This window comes from Glycine max, chromosome 6 (genome assembly GCF_000004515.6).
Source record: "Glycine max cultivar Williams 82 chromosome 6, Glycine_max_v4.0, whole genome shotgun sequence".
Classification (NCBI taxonomy): Eukaryota; Viridiplantae; Streptophyta; class Magnoliopsida; order Fabales; family Fabaceae; genus Glycine; species Glycine max.
Genome location: NC_038242.2, coordinates 50822596 through 50841472, shown reverse-complemented (window position 1 = coordinate 50841472; position 18877 = coordinate 50822596). Strand labels below are relative to the sequence as shown.

The window sequence follows — 18877 nt, the reverse complement described above, 5'->3', positions numbered from 1 at the left end:
TTAACATTCATATTATTTGAAATAGTTAACCAACCATTATGAATATTTTTACAAATTTTTAGATAATTCAAAAAAAAAAATTTAAAAAAATATTTTTCTTAGTTTACATATTTAAAGATTTTTTATAGTCAATTATAAATGTGTATATATATATATATATATATATATATATATATATATATATATATATATATTAAATTCACATATAGTTTAGATATTGACTTTATTTATTCATTTTTTTGTGGTTTAATTTTATAAATAAAATGCTAAAATATTTTTTCATCCTTCTAAAATTACCAAAGTTCAGATTTATTTTTATAATTTTTTGTCTATTTTTCACCCCTATAAAATTATAATTTATTAGTTTTTCATCTGAAATTAGGTTTGGATGATTACGGACCTATGTGACATTTTTTTATTAAAAAAATGTCATAGGTCCGTAATCAACCAAAGACGAAAATCTTGATAATATTCTGAACCATTAATAAACATCAGCAAATATTATTAAAATATTTATAACGCCCACATAAATAAATAATTGTGATGCAATTACAAAATAGGAGTTTGATAAAATATAAAATAAAGATATACAAATAAGAACTAGGCCCAATGAAAAAGCAAAAAAATGGGATTAATAAATAATACTACTCCTAGACTTCCTAATATAAGACCCGATCCAAGAAAGACTAAAAGAAAATCATGTAACCATTCAAGCAAATCCATTCTATGAAAAATAAGAGATAAATAAATCGAAATTTCATGACCTTATTGATATGACTAGGAAAAAAATTTATTAAATACTAAAATTATCTCAGCGTTGAATACCACCAACTCCTAACATAAGAGGTGTGAGTTGTTATAGGTACAGTTGTTATATGATCAATGTTATTTCATTCTTTTCTTTCTGTGAAAGAGTAATTTGAAAAATAAATGAATATATATATATATATATATATATATATATATATATATATATATGTATGTATATATTATATCCGTATTTCATATGTGACAATTCCATCAAGATTAATATTTTTTTTTGGATTCTTTGATGTTTAAACAATGGAAAAAATGTATCACCGACATTAATTATGTATGGGACACAATTTTTAAAAAATGCATAACATGACGAATTAAGCATTGGGGAAGAGGTACTACGACCCTTACAAGATTATTGAGAAGATAGGGTCTGTAGCTTATAAGTTGGCTCTACTTGAATCGTCCAAAATACACCCTGTGTTCTACTGCTCCTTACTGAAACCACATTTTGGGCCACTTCACTTAGATAACTCTCTTCCACCATCAGCAACAGAAGGTAAGCCCATTATTCTGCCTCTGGCTATCTTGGACCGTAAATGGGACACTTCCACCCCACCCAAGCATCTGGTACTTGTACAATGGCTTGGGTTAAATCCTGAAGACTCCACTTGGGAGGACTGGACCGAGTTGCAAGCCACATATCACCTTGAGGATAAGGTGTTTCTCGAAGGACCAGGGAATGATAGTGATCAGCACCAAAGACCCAAACGCATCAGTAGAAAGCCCACAGACTAGGAGGAGTATGTTCACTAGGTTGTTACCTTTTGTATTAGTGAAATAAAGCATTTTGTTATAGTGGAATTGCATTGTTCTTTCTGTTTTTAGTGGAACCAGCTTGTGGTACAGGTGTCAGGCATTGATAGGGTCTGGTAGAACTTTCTGTTTTAGGTCTGATGCTGTAATAGCTATATATATGAATGAATATGACAGTAAGAGGCACTGAAAATTTTACCAAATTCCAGGCTCTGTTTCTTCTCTTGTTTTCTGGAGTTACCCTTCGTGGCCTCAAATACAGGAAGTTTCCTTGCCTATATTCAGCACCTTATCAGGATACTTAAAAAAATAATTTCTTTTATCTGTGGTTTTAGTTATCTTTTATATTTCAAGATCATTGAGTATTCTCATATCAAATTATGTCGTCTGCAGCACTTAACAATTTAACCAAAGCGTGACACGCGTGCAGATAAACACGGTTGCAACTATTGTGTTATATATATAGAGAGAGAGAGATTGTAATATACATGATTTTTTTTTCTCAAATGCCAATGATGACAAGGTTCTCAGAGAAAAGAAATAAAAGCAAAATATAACACACAAGACTTCGATATTCTACTTTCACAGTTAAGAAACATCGAATTCAAAGGAAGGAGTAACTTGTCCTTAAGTCAACGTACAGGTTACTCATGCGACTCAGAAGAATGAAAAAATAAAGATGTTTGGGACAAAGCCCAGAAAAATAATTTGGTACTTCAACTTAGAACCACGTGTAATATGAACCATCCTACTGAGAAGAAAACAAAAGAAAGGAAAGGAACATGACAACGAACAGAAGTGACATAACTAAAGAACTAATAAATAATAAGCTCATGTCAGAAATCTGCAAAGACGGTGAAAAGATCACCATTGATGTAATCATTGTCGACCAAACTCACCAAGAAGTAGCTGCCCCCAACCTGTGACACAAATAGAAAGAATTATCAAAACTCTAGCATCTAGCTGAAAACAAAAATAATGCATTGCCATCAAATACACGGTATTTCCTTTTATAAGGCAGTGTGCAAGGTTTTACAGGACCATAGATTTAGAAACCAACCTCTTCAACCAATTTCCTGGATGCATCACCCTCAGGGTACAAGCTTGCCCATCCTCTTGACCAAATTTCAAATGCCTCATCCTTCCATACATTGAAGCTGACAGGATCAACAATGGTTGGTTGAATTATCTCCTTAGCTGGGAAGACACCCCATGTCACAGCATTAACATCAGTTTGACCCACATTAGATTTCCAGCTCCCGTCTTTATTCACAGCCATATAAGTTAAAGATGTTCGATCCTTGCATTTATCAACAAGTGCATCCAGCTTTTCCTTAGAGCAGAAGAACTCTACATATGCCTTCTGGTAAACATACCCGCCTGGTCCACCCCAGCCTAGGCCAAATTTCAAACAAAAATGATTTAGTGTATCTCATATCCACCAACCAATATGGACAAGATATGAATACCCTCAGTCACAAATTGCACCCTTTTGAGTACTTTTCAATCTTCATTATTTGTTTTACAAGAAAATATAGTTAATATAAAGTGGTACAGCCACACATCTCACTCAATACTAGTCCAAAAGTAAATTAAAAAAAAATCCTTCCCATCATCTGGCCACCTGAAGTCCAGAACTTAAGAATAATATTTTTCCTATTCAGCTTAAAAGTAGTTTAGGCAATCAACAATTTGAATTGATCTGTAAGACAACCAGATCCGTGATCTGTATAGGTTCAAATGTATCACATTTGACATAATGTAATTTTTACCAACAAAAAACAAGAAAAAGGAAATTGGAAATAAAACAGAACTAAAATTGCCCACTTGTGGCTGTATGTGGAATTGTGGCACCTTACTAACATGTTATCCATTAGAACAACATCAGATTCAGCAGACGAGCATGCACAAACCAACAAAAAACATCAAAAAGGAAATTGGTAGGAAATTAAAAAAAAAATGGAACTACAGAGACAAATAACAAAATTAAAAAGGCTGGTTTCAATGCTTTGAATTTAGATTTGCTTCAATAGGATTCCTTACTTAATCCAGTCACATGCTTCAATATTCAGGTAATTAAAGACAAGGCACAAATCAGACAGCCAGTGCTAAGGTTAACATGCCTACTTTTCATTGGTGAAAATATTTCAAACCAAAGATACCCTACTGGAAGACCGTGTCAAAAGGTAATCAACCTAACTGTAAGTAACCTCTTTAAAACGAGTTGTAAGTAAATGATAGAAATAGTAAAAATAATCAAAACCTAGATTTTGGGAAGGGAACAAATATTCACCATTATTAAGATAGGTATTAGAAATGGACCAAGCCTAACTCAACCCTAAAGGCTACCTCAAAGGAAGAGGATTGTGCAAGTCTTATAGGGAACATTTTGGCCATATTCTAAGCTAGACATCTTAACAGACACCTCAAGCCCAGAACTGGACATCTGCACTGCAGGTAACCTAACAGAGTTAAAAAAGCAGACGATTACCGGAGTCTTTTTGTAATGGGTATTCTGATCATATTCCAAACCAATGTGGGACATCTTAACAATATGCATACGTCAGTACCAGGACAGAAGGGGGAAAGCCTCCTATATCATGTCATACATACACTTGACCACCATTGTTCAAGACACAAGTAACTGTGGCTGTCTGTGGTTCCATCCTGCTATGAGCCTATGACTATCTAGCCCTTGCTTCTACCTCATTCCAAAATAAACCTAAAGAAATATTCAACTATCTAACTTGTATCAGAAAGTTAGTCATCCATCTATAGCTAGTACAAACTACAATGCTCTAAACCTACATCCAGAAAATATCATGCATAGATAAAAATTAACTTCTTTTACACCCACCAACAGTAGGAGAATCTGACTTTTCCCCATTGACAGCTGGCTGGCTATTGATGGTGAGGAAGCCCTTTGTGTTAATCTTTTCCAGCAGCTCATTTATTATCTTTGTCTCTGGCTGAAGACCATCTAGTTCTGACCAAGGATTGCTTCTCAACTTTCCAAGACAATACAGTCTAAACCTCTGATATGCAACAAAAGGCGTAAATTAGATGACGTCGAACTGTTAGTAAGAATACTCTAGCAATGTTCCAAGTACAGTAACTCCACCTCATATATATCTTCAATGCTTTTCAAGGGAACTGCCCATTCTTCAACAAGCTTCTTGTCCCGTGCACGTGGCCGCATGAACTGCAAGAAAGAAATTATAGCACCAGCAAATTACAAGACTTGCCAATTTCTAAAAGCTTCAATGTAGTGTTTCATTCTTCTGCCTTGTTTACCAATAACACAAATTAAAATCACTAAGTAACCATGTGCACCTGATAATCAGATAATGCACCATATGATGGATTACAGGAATCACCCCAACGCCCGTGTGGGTATTGATCCCATCCTATTGTCCTTGATATGTAGCTTTTTGGACGATTTGCCCTATGATAGTTGCATAAAGAACGTAAGAAATCCTTCAGACAGATACTTCCTTCTTATATTTTGGAACAAGACATACCAATTGCAAAGTAACATACCAAAAGATTGGACGGACATCTTCTTTAACACGGAAAACATTTGCAGGGCGTCTCCAAGGTAAGGACCTAGAAACTTTGGTCTCTTCAATTAGGCCAAGGTTCTGCCAGAAATAACATTAATATCACCTTCCAATTAAGTGAAGTCTTTCAAAAATAACATTAAAAATATACACATCACATGCAATAGGAGACAACCATTAGTATCGCTAATGCCGATTTCTCCATATTTAGTGTATAAAGATGCAATGTATTAATTCCATGAGCTAAAATCTTTTTGCACATTTCAGTTCCCAGGTGAATTCCATAAGCCTTGACAGCTTCTTCGTTGTCCTTGATAGGCTCTAAAGCAGCCATAATGTCAGCTGGTATCTAGATTGTCATTGAAAATAAAACATTGTATTAGAGCCGATGACACTTGACATATATAACAAATTAGTAAAAACTAAAAAGTAAACGCATATGACATAACTAAGAAATATAATATGTTCACTCATCCACACATCATTCTTCTCTCTGCTACGCAAATTTTATTCTCTGGAAAGATTTTTACCACCTAACATTCAGTTTCATTAAATGTCATAGCAAGTATATTGCTTTCATGATTGACCTCCCAAGCATAAAACTAATTTGATTTTTAGTAATGAGATTCTCTTCCTAATCTCCACTAAATTAACCTTCCCCATAACTTCATATATGACTCATCAGCTTTATTCCCCTATAATTAGCACAATTTTGTATGTCTCCCTTGCTCTTATAAATAGGGATTAGAGAACAGGTCCTCCACTCTTCCAGCATTTTCCTAAACCTCATAATTGATAGTTTAGGCATGACTGGAATGCATAACAGACATCAATGCATGTTGGGTTAATACTCTAGTAGTTACCTATCTATCTAATTGCAAGTAATTCTTTACCTACCAATGTAATTTCTATACACTTGCTGAAGTCTAATTTTTATTATTCTCAAGTTCCAAAGGGCACAATTATTTTTTCTTCCAGTATACATGTATAAAGAGACATCTATATTCAACATTCAAGTGACCTTTTATGCTTCCTTTGAGAACCCCCCTTCCCCAAGGTCCTTGAGATCATTAAACATTTACAATATTTAATACTAGGTCTACACAATTTTTTTCTTACCTTTGTTTTGCAAAACCCAGTCATGCGGATAAAGCCCTTGTAATTATTAATGGGCATAATTCCAGGTACAATAGGGCACGTTATTCCAATTTGGCGACAGTCGTTCACAAATTTGAGGAATATATCCGTATCATAAAATAACTGAGTGACAATCAGATCTGCTCCAGCATCAACCTATAAAAAGAACAGAAAATCAGAAAAGGAGGCCTGAAAAACAGGCAGAAAGATAAACAAAAAATTCCTTGCAAAGTAATCCTTCTCCACTGCCCACTCCTCTTTGTTTACTTTTTATTTACATTTAGAATAGAAATAGCCATGTTTATAAAAAAATGCAGCATTTCTCATTAATACTTTTTCCTTCTTGTTTAAGCATGCACGTCACAGATTAAAAGAATCCTCCCCTCAAATTATGTTCTAGAAATGATTAAAAAAAACATAAAATGGATGGATTCTAATTCGATGACAAGACCTTGCTCTTCAAGTAAGCAAGATCATTTTGATAACCCTCTGATGTAGCCAACCCATCACTTTCTATAACATCCGGATGTGCCTCTGAAGAGAAAGACCATTATAAGAGAAAATGATGGTGGAAAAAGGAGCAGAAAGCACTTGACAGAAAGTGATAATGAAGTTAAAAATAAGGATAACAAAAGCAAGAAACCTGGATAACCAGCGACTGTAATGCCAAAGTAGTCACCATATTTAGCTCTGATATGTTGCACCTACAAAAACACAAGCATCCCTAAAATCAGGACTCAAGACCAGACAAGTGGCCCAACTAACAGGATCTAGTATCAAGTTTTATGAAACCAAAACTAAAGTTTTATCATCACTAAGAATTCAGTACAATGTTCCATAACTTAGTGGAAAATGTTGTCTACTTGTTTGAAAGTTTGGTTCAAAAAAATGTAACAAAATGGAATTAAGAGTGCATGTGTGACCGAATGAGTAATTAAACCAAAAATATATTCAGCAAATTCCTCTGGCTCAATCTCCACAAAATAAATGGAGTCCAGAAATTATAGACTTGCTCAGAGGTGAATTGGCAAAATAGAGCATGAGTGAGGGTGATATGGTACTACACAGATCCCAGCAAACCTAGGCAAAAATAGAATGAATTGATGATATAAGTATGAGGAAAATTGGAAGAGAAAGGAATAGGTACCAAGTCGCGTGCACAGGCAAAGCCGCCTTCGACCTGGACGAATTTGTCCTGACCATGCGGTGGATCACCTCGAAGTGCAAGCACATTTTGGAGGCCATTGGACTTGATGGTGTGGAGAGCATGGTCAATCTTCTCAACAGGCATGTTGGTGCAGGTGAGGTGCATCATGGTCTCCACACAGACAATGTTCTGCATCTTGTTGGCAATTTCCAATGTAAGATCAGCCGTTGTCCCTCCAGCACCCCAAGTGATGTCGCAAAACGAGGGGTTGTGCACCACCATGCGGTCCATCCTCTCAAACAGATTGTCCACCCCATCCTCAGTCTTGGGCGGGAAGAACTCAAATGAGAACACCACCCTGTTTGGATCAGCCGAGGCTGCGTGAATTTTCTCAATGATCTTCATTTTTTATCTTTGTCCCTGAGGCCAAGCCAACCAAAGCAGTAAGTAGATCAGCTAGATCCAACACTCAATCCTAAAACAAACTTATTCATACAACAACAACAACAACAACAACAATTGTGTATGTATCCGTTGACATTCAATAGCCGAATTAGGAAAAGAGTTATAAGTTCTGGATGAGAATTGTGAACCCTAACATTAAGAACGGAAGGGGAAACGAAAACTTGAAAGAAATAAGAGCAATAGTCGTACCTTGTGAGGTGAGGTAAGGTAAGGTAGACAGAGATACACAAAGCGCGGAATGTGAGGAGCGGTAATGTGGTTATTTGTTTATTTATAGAGGAAACGACACAGGTAGATCTGAGATCTGAGTGAGGATGGTTGGTGGCAACTGGCTACCGGTGGTCCCTTGTCACTTTTTCAATTTTTTCTTCGCATTAGAATGAATTTATGGGTGAGAGATACACGAAGCGCGGAATGTGGGGAGCGGTAGGTAATGTGGTTATTTATAGAGGAAACGACACATGTAGATCTGTGAAGGAGTGAGGATGGTTGGTGGCAACTGGCTACCGGTGGTTCCTTGTTCATTTTTTCTTCACGTGATAGAATGGAATTTATGGGTGAGAAGAGTGACACCGCTACTTTTTTTCCACATCAGTTCACAAAAAGTTGGAGATATTCTTTTTCATCGTTTTAATTAAAAAAAAATGGGTCTTTCAACAAGAAAAAAAATATTAAACTTAGGATTGGCTATTTTAGTATATGTGAATCTGGAGTGATAAAATAAGATCTGAGTATCATAACCCATAAAATTAAGGCCTTAAAAAAATAATTAAAGACACATATGTACCCAAGAAATCCATTTTTTCACGAAGTCCATTTTCCTCTGGATACTTACAAGATAAATTCACTCAACATGGTTTCCATATATCAATTTTTTAGTGCAATCTCTCGCTACTTACTTTTATTCTTATATCTCATATGGTGGATGACTTCTAAGGCTAAAAGGACATTATCTAAGATAGTTTGATTTTCTACAAAAACTGATTGTTCTTGGGAGATGCATTTGGGAAGGATGGGTTTAAGTCTATTGGTAAGGACTTTGGAAATAATTTTGTAGATGATAGTGTAGAAGGGCATAGGTCTAAAGTCTTTCAAAAAGAACACGTTTGAATTCTTTCATACTAAAAGGAGTTATCAAATAGTCATTGTCATAATTGGAAACACATGTGGGAATTTTATTGATAACACGAAGAAAATCATTACAATTGTTCTTAGATATATCCTTTTGGTCAGAAGTAGTGGTAACATCTTCTAGGTTCAAGGAGGAAATGAAATTTTATTTCTTTCTCACATTGGTAAAGGCATGAAAGAATTTTGAATTTGTGTCACCAACCTTCAACCAGAGAATTTTGGCCCTTTGTTTCCAATAGGAGTCCTCTTGGGCAATCAACTGTTTGAGTATGGTATTGGTGTGTTGGTAATGGATGGCATCCTCGGGATTGATAAACTGGTACAACTGGTCAAGTTTCTTGCGACAGGCTTCAATTTGATCAAAGTAATTCCTTTTTATGTGTCTTCCCACGTGTTCATTTCAGCATAGCAAAAATTGATTTTGGATAAGAAGTCTCCTTGAAGAGATTTGTCCCAACTAGTTTTGGCAACGTCACTTAGTTCCTCTCCAAGGCATCAAGTGTGATGATGATAAGACAGTGATTAGATTTAGAGGACACACCATTGATTAGTTTGAAGTTGGGAAAGAGGTCGAACCAATCCATAGTAGCCAAACCATGGTCTTGTTTTTCTTCAATTGCATCACGCTTGTCGCATCTCTTTGCCCATGATATTAATGTCCTTCCATGGGAATGTTATGAAGGCTACAATCAAAGCGAGCCTCCCTGAATCCATTGAGAAGTCAGTTTGGATGATCTACAAGACCAATCTTTTTGTCATTGAACAATAGGTCATTAAGTCTCCGAGAATGCACTAAGGGAGAGAAGAGTCATGAGCCAAAGTTTGCAGGAGGTTCCAAGAGTCCCTCATAGAAACCAACTATTCTCTAGAAAGGTTGATTGTCAAGATGGAATTTGGACATTTATGAAATTGTGGGAGAAGTTGAGAAGATGACAGTTGAATGGTTTCCTCCATAGCAGAGCTAAACCTCCACTCCTGCCATTAGCGTCCACTGCAAAACATGAATCAAAACCAAGTTTTTATTTCTTCAATACGTCTGTATGAACCAGGGTTTCACACAAGAAAATGATGTCAACATGATATGACCGGACAAGGTCCCAGCGAATTGGAATTGCGCTTGGGTTTCCAGAACCCTGACAGTTCCAACCAATGATGCTCATTATCCCTAGAGAGCCCGACTGTCAGGGTCTACCATTAAAAAATGAGCAGGGTATGGTTCATTGTCGTTGGATTCTTGCATTGGCTCATTAATAACATTTACATTCACGTTAAAATCCATATTGATTGGCTCATCAATGAATTGTGAATTCACGTTCAAGTACTTGTCGATTGCATTAGTTTACGCCAACCTTCTTTTTATATCACCAATTATGAGCCTATTGTCCCCCTCTTGATTCCTACTTTTATTGGCATTAATAGGAGATGTAACTGATTGATTAATTGTAGGAGATTGGAATTTCGAATTCTTGAAAATAAATGTCATGAAGTCATAACTTTCCTTGTTTGCCTTATGATTTCCATTTAATGTTTTGTTTGGGCAATTAATGTCACCACTAGATTGTCCCCCCTCTGTCGGAGTTTGCCATTAGGATGAAGCTCTGCAATTGCGTAAATAGGGAGAAGAGCCAAGCCCACCATTTAAGTGAGCTTCAACCTTCAACTTAGGACCCCAACAACGTTTACCACCATTAAGGATAAGAACTGTAGTTTGTGAAAATGGTCCTTAGTGTGGCCTAAGAGTCCACAAAAAAAGCCAAGTTGTTCATACTTGAAAACATTCTTAATCTTCTTCATTTTTAGGAGAAGAGTATGGATATCCAGAAGCACTCCTATACGCATGAAGGACAACAAAAAATGGAGGAGTTCTTCTCATCATACTCCACATATTGGCTAATGAAATTACCAGGCTCTCACCAACTTGTTGGGGCATAAAACCTGCTATGATTTTATGAATTTGGATATAAAATGGCACATAAAATAGCGGGATGTTGGTAGGGTCTTCACCTTTTTTTATCCCAAAATCAAAATGTTTCTATCAAAAGTCCATAGGCCACCTTTAAGCACCCTCTGACAATCATCATCATGATAGAACTAGAACAAGAATCTCCCTGTTGCTAGATTGGTGATGGTCACTCCTTGGAAGGGTTTCCAAACTAGGGATATACGCTTCTTCATTATGTGGCTGCATAATTTTTTTTCTTGCATAAAACAACCAACTAAGCATAGGGAGGAGTCTATTTGTTCTTCATCTTTAGTATCAATGTTAATCTCAAGTCTAGGGTCATCTCCAATGGTTAGGTTCTCTATGTTTGGTGTTTTCATAGTTAGGTAGGAAGAAGGAGGGGAATGGTAAGAGATATGGAGGTTACAAGTTCACTCAAAAAAGAAAGGAAATGATCAAATTCTCACAGGTACAGGAAAGCTCTCATGGAGAGAGGAAGCTTCTCACAAGGAGAGAAAAAACATAAATGTATGTGAAATTAGACCTTATTATTTTTGTAATGTCAAAACATAAAGTTAATTCCCATTAGTTTACTATATCATATATGTATAGTAAATAGTTAAAAAAAAACATCAAAGGCCCAAGTCATTGGCCTTAACTGCCTAGCCATATAAACGACCTTGACTTGCCACTACCCTTTCTCTTCAATCAAGCAGGAAAACTAAGGACATGCTCTCTCAACATATGATGCATTTGCATGTTAGCTCGAATCCTCCTTAGGCTGGTTTCATATAAGTCAATTTTGATGCGTCCATAAGACAAAATGTTGGAAGTGGTATGGGAATGGAATTATTTGTAGAGTGTTAAGTGGTACTATGCAAAGGAATCATATTTTTGTGAAAAGGGGGGTACTTTTAGAATAAGAAAAGTTCCAAAAAGTTATGGGGTGAGAATAGCAGAAATGGAGCTGTGAATAGTGGTTCCTTGAAGGATTTAGGACTAGGCCTTTTCACCGAAAAAGCCCAATTAGAAAAGAAACGCAATCCACCGGAACCCGAAAGCACATATATTCTCAGAACAAGCTGGAGCTGGGGGAAGAAGAAAACCCAGAATCAAATCAAAAGGTAAAAAACAAATTAAAAGAAAAAGGGAAAAGTATACTACGCAGAAGAGGTGGTTCAAAGTTCAATGGCTGAGAAGAAGGAAATGATTCCGCAACAATTTGACATCGATGCCAAATGGGACGCCTGCATTGATCTCACCGTCCGTCGCTTCGTCTACTCCGCAACCGCCGGTGCATTTGGCGGTCTCCTATTTTTCAGTCAGTACTACTTTCTTTCTTTCTTTCTTTCTTTCTTTCTCTCTCTAATATTGTTGCTCTATGTTTGAGGATGTGCTGAAGAAAATCCTACATCCTTTTCTTGTTTCCGACAACAGATATTCTTATTAGATAGTACTTGGTCTTGCCTATTTTATTAACCCTAGATGAGAATGAGTCTCCCAAATTCCTCCCAATTCTATCCATTATCATCCTAATAGATTTCCAAAGAGATTCTGTGTGTGTTTGCTTTCTAGTGCATTCACAGCACAAGTTTGAAATCTGTGCCACATGATGCCTGAAAGTCTATTTGATTCCTTCCTCACATTATTCAGTAATCAATTTCTCATTTTTTTCCAAAACAAGTGTTTTGAAAACCAGAAAACAGGAAAAAAAAGATGTTTTCTCATCATCTTCTTCTATTTTCTTCATGTACTCTATTCAAGTGCTCAAGGAACAAACTTTTACAAAACATAAATATGCTCAGACTCCACTTGTAAAATCATAAGAGTTTGCCTAATACAAAAATAAATATTCAAAACACCTATCATAATGTCCTAGGGCAATGACCTCTGGCTTGACCAGAGGAGATTCTGGCAAGATCATTGATGCTTTGGTGTGTTCTGTTCTGGTTCGTAACCGAGTTTAATTTTTGTGTGAACATCAGTAAATTCTACATTGGGCAGAGATCATTCCAGTATCGTCTAAAATTGTGATGATTTTGGAGGCTTTTGCTGCAGACCGTGTTTCTGGCAGCCAAGGGTCTTACAGATCTGTGAGCAGCAGTTGTCTAAGTGCATGTTTGATTTCACTTTATAGAATTGATTTTGAGTTCACAATTGATTTTAGATAGTTTTTCACATGTTTGGTTCCATGTTGGAAAAGAGTTCAAAATTGATTCTGTGTCCAAAATTGATTATGAGCTTAAGTAACTTTAAGTAGTTTCAGCATTGGATAAAAAAAATTATACTGAATTTTACTTGAAAATCAATTCTAACCAAAATCATCCAAACATGAATCACTGAATCACATTACTTCAAAATCAATTCTAACCAAAATCAATTTTGTCAAGTGTCAACACTCATCCAAACACACTCTTGTGGTTTCAATCCTCCAGAAAGGAGCAATCAAGGGTGAACAGTGTTGCAAGTTTGAAAGCCAGAGTCATTCTTGGATTTCCTTTTGTTCTTGGGCATTGGATTGTCTGGCTTTGCTCTTATTTTCTTCTTTATGCTGGCTGTTTCTCTTCTCTTTTGGGTGATAGCCTTTGGTTAAGATGGATTGTGTGTTATTTCACTTATTTGTCTTAGGCCTTGGCTTGTGGGTGAGTGTTAGAATATATTTATTTTATCTTTAGATTATCTTCGAATATATTTTGAGTATGTTGTGAAATCAGTTAGACACCTAATTGAGCTGGCAATTTTAGAGTTGTTTACTGATTTTTTTGGTCTTTGTTTGGTTTGAGAAATGCTTTCTGTTTTTACTTGGTTTCCTTTTTTCAATAGTTTGTATAGGAAAAAGTGAAAATGGGAAATAGAAATAGAAAACAGAAAAAAGTTGTTTCCACCATTTCCTGTACAAACTTTTGAAAACAGAAAACGTTTTTTCCAACCAAATAGCTCCTTATATATCTTGATTCTGTTTCCTTATTTTATTTTATTTGATTACTTGGTCTCTTTCTTAGTTGACCTGATATTGTACTAGTGGTACTAGTATTGATCTAATTATTAGTAGAAATAGGAGTATTACATTAGGGTATTGTAAACATTACATCCTATCAAGAAAATATTCACTGGTATTATTGTTTGACATCTTTCAATTGTTCCAACCCCTAACCGTAAACCTGTACTTTTTTTTATTAAAATGACACTTTACTTGATTAGTTGCAAACATTGAGGTGAAAACCACTCAACATCAATGTTTTGTTTACGTAGTCTATCATACTCTATCAACTAGCATATTAATGGAGCTTCTACAAAATAGCATTGTTTTTTGGCTTAAATATGTTCAAGGTCCCTACAAATGTAGTGATTTTTTTAGTCCTTTCAATGTTCTTTTTCTTGGTTTTTTATCCTTGTAATGTCCATTGTCACTTGTTTTGGTTCCTTCCATGAACTTGCCGTAGCAGCACATTTCATGTCCCTGCAAATATAGCAATTTTGTTTCTATGTTCTTGCAAAATATAGCAATTTTTGTTCTCTGTCCCAAAAATAATATAGTGGTTTTCGTTTTAGTCCATGCCATTGCATCCCTGCAAAATATAGTGGTTTCTGTTTTTAGTCTGCTGTCATGGCAAAATCCATTTTGTTTTGCAGGGGTTAAAAAACAAAAGACACTATATTTGTAGGAATGTAAAACATATTTAAGCCTCTTTTTAAAATTTTAGTATGATGATAATATTATTTGATAACTTTAATGCTTTACCATGTTTTTGCACATGCAGATTTGGATGAAAACTGTTTAACTAAATTACTGCAATCTTGTGCATTTTTTTCTTTATTATATCTTTATGTGCATTGAGAAAATAAATTGTGAAAGTCTTATTTGTCTTGCTAAATGGGACTTATGCTGTTGCATAGTACTGCCTCTAAGCCTCTTATGGTTGCATTGAAGGCCAATGCCAGTTTGAAAAAATAATATATGGTTAGTATGCAGCCACTTGAATTACCCCATGAAGGCATTTAAGCCAAGGATTACTGTTCAATTTTCTAGGTATGACATATAAGCCAATTTGTTGGGTGAGTGTCGTGATTAGTCTTGTCATTAGTAGTCTCATCTTAATTAGAAAATTTGGTATTTATAATCAATTTAAGCTACTGATTCTGTTTATATTGCAAAAAGCAAGGTTGAGTTATTTATACATGTTGGTGGTTTAGATTGGTGTTTATTATATCTTTTATTATACAATACAATCATCTTGTAGTATTATATGCCTTTATGCACTCCCGCACCCCTGAATTTAATGGGCTATTTTTGCATTGCATTGATTGAGGACTTGAATCTTTGTGGTTGATACCTCCCCAAATTGTTAATATTATTGATTTTCTCCAATTCTGATTGTTGTACTAGGGAGTCCTGTGACTCGATGGGCATCTATTGCTTTTGGTGCTGGAGTTGGAATTGGATCTGCATATGCAGAATGTTCTCGTCTGTTCGATGGACCTCCAACAAATTTACCCTTACCTAAGGTCTCCGAAACTGCTACTCAGGTAGGATTTGTCTTTTATTTTCTTGTTTATATATTCCCTCCATCCCTAATTATAAATATTGTTAACTAATTCACACATATTAAGAAAGTTGGTTAATTTAGTCATTAACATTAAATTTGATTTAAATTGTAACATTTTTCTAAAACTACCTTTAAGTAATTAATGTATGGAGAGAGAATAATAATAGTTGAGTTTTAATTTTAAAACTAAATTCTTCAATTCTCCAATCCTCATGAGAGAAAGAGACAATTCATAGCATTTATTATTGTTGGACTAAAATAATTAATGCAAGGGACAATTAGAAAAGAGTCTTATGAAAAGGGACAAGGAAATTTCAAAACAATGTCTTATATTTAGGGACGGAGGGAGTATAATGCCAGATCCAATTGCAAGGTATGGGACTTTAGTCCCACACTGGAAGTATGGGATTGTGGCAATTTGGGCTCTCCAACTTCAATGGTTAGCTTATGATGTGGTTCTCCCAAGGTTCTTATCATATAATTTGGCATGATTGTCCAAAGCATATGTCATGTGTCAAAAGTTATTAGTAGGCAGAGTTAGTTTTAGTGTTAAGATTTGACATATACTTACTGGAAATGGAACAAGTTATAAATCATGGACAATGGCAGTGATATAGTGCCATTGCATTGAGTTGTGTTGCAGCAGGTGATAGCTATAGGTTCTCATTTGCATCATAGTAGTCAATCTAAAATAATGGCGCAGAGCAGCCCAAAAATGCTATATTGAATGCAAATTATGATTTGCATCTTGGTTAAGGTCGTGACTATCACACTCAAAATCATGGCCACTAAAGCAGAAAAAATGTGGCTGTTGCAACTTGCAAGTACTGTTGCAAACAAGGGTTGAAAACCCACATTTACCCTTGACTTTTGAGTTCTTTTTTTGTTGTTGATAGTCTCAGGGTTTCTAGTGAGTCTTTTGCTTTAGAAACATCATTGGATTTGAAACTTTCCTCCAATCATTCAGGAAGAATGTTACTTCTGTTTTGAAGTCTATCTGACCCAGTGACCTCCACTACTAGTCGACATCTGTTTTCTGGCCCACCCGTGTACCTAGCCATTGACACATTGCTTATAGGTCTCTGACTCTCTGTTTTTCATTTGGTTTCCACTCACCCATCCGAGCTTAGTCTTTGTTTACACGTAACAGCTCACAAATGTATGTTCTTTTTATTTTATGACAAATGCTAATTAGTGTGGCCTTAGGGCACTGGTTAAGGAAGTAAAAAGGGAAAGTCTTTTATTGGGATGCAGAAAAATTAGCTCTCCTATTATTTTTTAAAATGCACTCCCACTTCCCTTTTATTCCCTAACATTGCCCTGCCCAGGCACTTGTTAGCAAGACCCTTTATTTACTTATTTCTGTGTTCTTTTCGTTTTTCTACTTCTAACTTTTTAGTTCTGTTTAACAAAAAAAGAAGAGGTAATGCTGGGAGCACTTCTAACACTCTCTTGAACAAACTCTCATTGGTTGAAATTTATTAGAAATCACAAAAACTTTGTGGGTCTCACATCTTATTTAATGAACATCTCTTCTGATTTTGTATATTTTCAACAAATTTTTACCAATAGAAGAGTTTATAAGAAAGAGTGTATTCCTAGCACTCCTCAAAACAATATTATGTTTGTTCTTCTTCTTTCATACTTAACAAAAATTCACATTTCTTAAATTTTTTATCTAATATGTTTTGTTTTTTCTTTTACGGACTTTTCCATCTTTCATTTTTTTACTTCATTCCATTCCCATGTTCTTATTGCTCCTAGATTGTTGGTGGTTGTTTGTGTAGACTAGGACAATATTTATGATGAATTTCTTTAATTTTGGGTAACTTTTGAGCATTTATATGGATGTACTATAATATTTAGTCTGTATTATAATATTTGAAATAGCCGTAATCTTGTTATCCACTACCTCTTTATAGCATTTACTTGGTTAAATGCTATGGGTTGCTATCAGGATTGATAACTATGAATATGAAATTGGTAAGGTAAAAATGAGAAAATAAATTTAAGATGAGAGGAAGTTTGTCGGCAGAGTTTTTGTGATCAAAGAGACAGGTTGTTTGTGTGGTTTACATGTGGAAGTGAAGTAGTCTAAATTGGCTCACTAGCCTTTATAACTTGGATATTTGAAATTTTCTTATAATCTTGTATCATCTATCATATGATAAAGTTTTAGTTTGCTGTGTCTCGCTAAAATATTAGTGTTGATTGTAATCAGATTTTCCTTATTATTACCTTTCCTAGTTTCTGTTATTATTAGCTTTCCTATATGTGTTTGTTTTTTATTGGATTATTTGATTGATAAGTATAGTATTTTCAGGGTATGTAGGAATTTCTCTTTATTGGAAGGTGTACCTGCAACTTTCATTAAGAGGAAAGCAATTATCTTTTGTGATGGGAATTAATAGGAACATAAATTGCATTGACATACGGCCAGTGAAATAAAATAATTGAATGTGTTCTTGCATGTAATCGGAGATTCCCCAGCCAAGAGGTTGGGCACCAGTTTGTTAGTTTTGCTCATGGTGGCAACATATGTATTTAAAGAACTGGATTGGAACATAATTAACGTATTTCTTGCTTTTGTTTCCTGAATGTGCAGGACTCTGATTAGAAGCCATAAGGGATCCTGGTTCCTGGACGGTGGTGAATCAGAATTTTCTTGTGATTGTTGATGTTCCTTACAGCATTATTGCTCTTCAAAATGTTGCACTACCATGATTTCATAAATGAACGGGACGTATATTTTATTCCTAAGCTTTTACGCTTTTGATTTCCTGTAATCTTAAGTAATGTTTATGTGGAGAAGGATTAAAAAGGAAGCTTTCTTCAGATGTGATTTTCCATTTGCTCTACTTTGAATCCAATCTAACTTTTAAGTATATTCTGAAATCGGATTGGTGATTTAACTGAATTTCCAGGCAATGATTCAATCAGTTTAATTGGTTAAATCAAATTATTCAACAAGATATATTGATAATTAATGTAAAATATTAATAAATTTAATGACAGATTATAATGCATCGAATGTTATCCTCTAATCACAATTTGTCATATAAGAGTTTGATGACTTTTATAATAATTTTATCTTATTTTTTATGTTGCTTTTTTACTTTTTAAGAAATTTATTTTGGTCTTTTATCTTTGTAAATTCATTTAGAATGATTGTTTCATCTATCTAATGTTAATATCACTAATCAGATAAAAATAATGTTAAAGTATTGTGTATTGTAGTTATATGTAGAAAGCTGTATTGTGGAGACAACTGTATTGTGTAAGTGTAAACAATTGTCTCCCTCTCTTTGTACCCTATATATATATATATATATAATAGTAAGTAATGAAAAGTAGATTGAATGTGTGAGAATACACA

The 18877-nt window shown here is 35.0% G+C and overlaps 2 protein-coding genes across 4 annotated transcripts; one reads left to right on the top strand and one right to left on the bottom strand.

Moving 5' to 3' along the window:
- Positions 1 to 2126: 2126 nt before the first annotated feature.
- On the bottom strand, positions 2127 to 8294 carry LOC100797489 (methylenetetrahydrofolate reductase 2). 2 transcript variants are annotated; one of them, XM_003527540.5, is made up of 12 exons: positions 8071 to 8294; positions 7417 to 7836; positions 6913 to 6973; positions 6721 to 6803; positions 6252 to 6425; positions 5308 to 5481; positions 5113 to 5213; positions 4906 to 5017; positions 4694 to 4774; positions 4430 to 4607; positions 2633 to 2967; positions 2127 to 2492 (listed from the first exon to the last, which is right to left on the bottom strand). In XM_003527540.5, exons 2-12 carry the CDS (start codon positions 7819 to 7821, stop codon positions 2409 to 2411), a joined length of 1788 nt encoding a protein of 595 aa, XP_003527588.1. In that variant the 5' UTR covers positions 7822 to 7836; positions 8071 to 8294; the 3' UTR covers positions 2127 to 2408. The 2 variants fall into 2 exon arrangements, with proteins under 2 accessions (XP_003527588.1, XP_040872727.1); XM_041016793.1 differs by lacking the exon at positions 6721 to 6803 and having other exon boundaries at positions 8071 to 8292.
- Positions 8295 to 11987: 3693 nt separating this feature from the next.
- Positions 11988 to 18336, top strand: LOC100527672 (uncharacterized). 2 transcript variants are annotated; one of them, XM_006580906.4, is made up of 3 exons: positions 11988 to 12275; positions 15342 to 15481; positions 18107 to 18336. In XM_006580906.4, the coding sequence occupies exons 1-3, from the start codon at positions 12143 to 12145 to the stop codon at positions 18116 to 18118; spliced, it is 285 nt and encodes a 94-aa protein (XP_006580969.1). In that variant the 5' UTR covers positions 11988 to 12142; the 3' UTR covers positions 18119 to 18336.
- Positions 18337 to 18877: the final 541 nt, after the last annotated feature.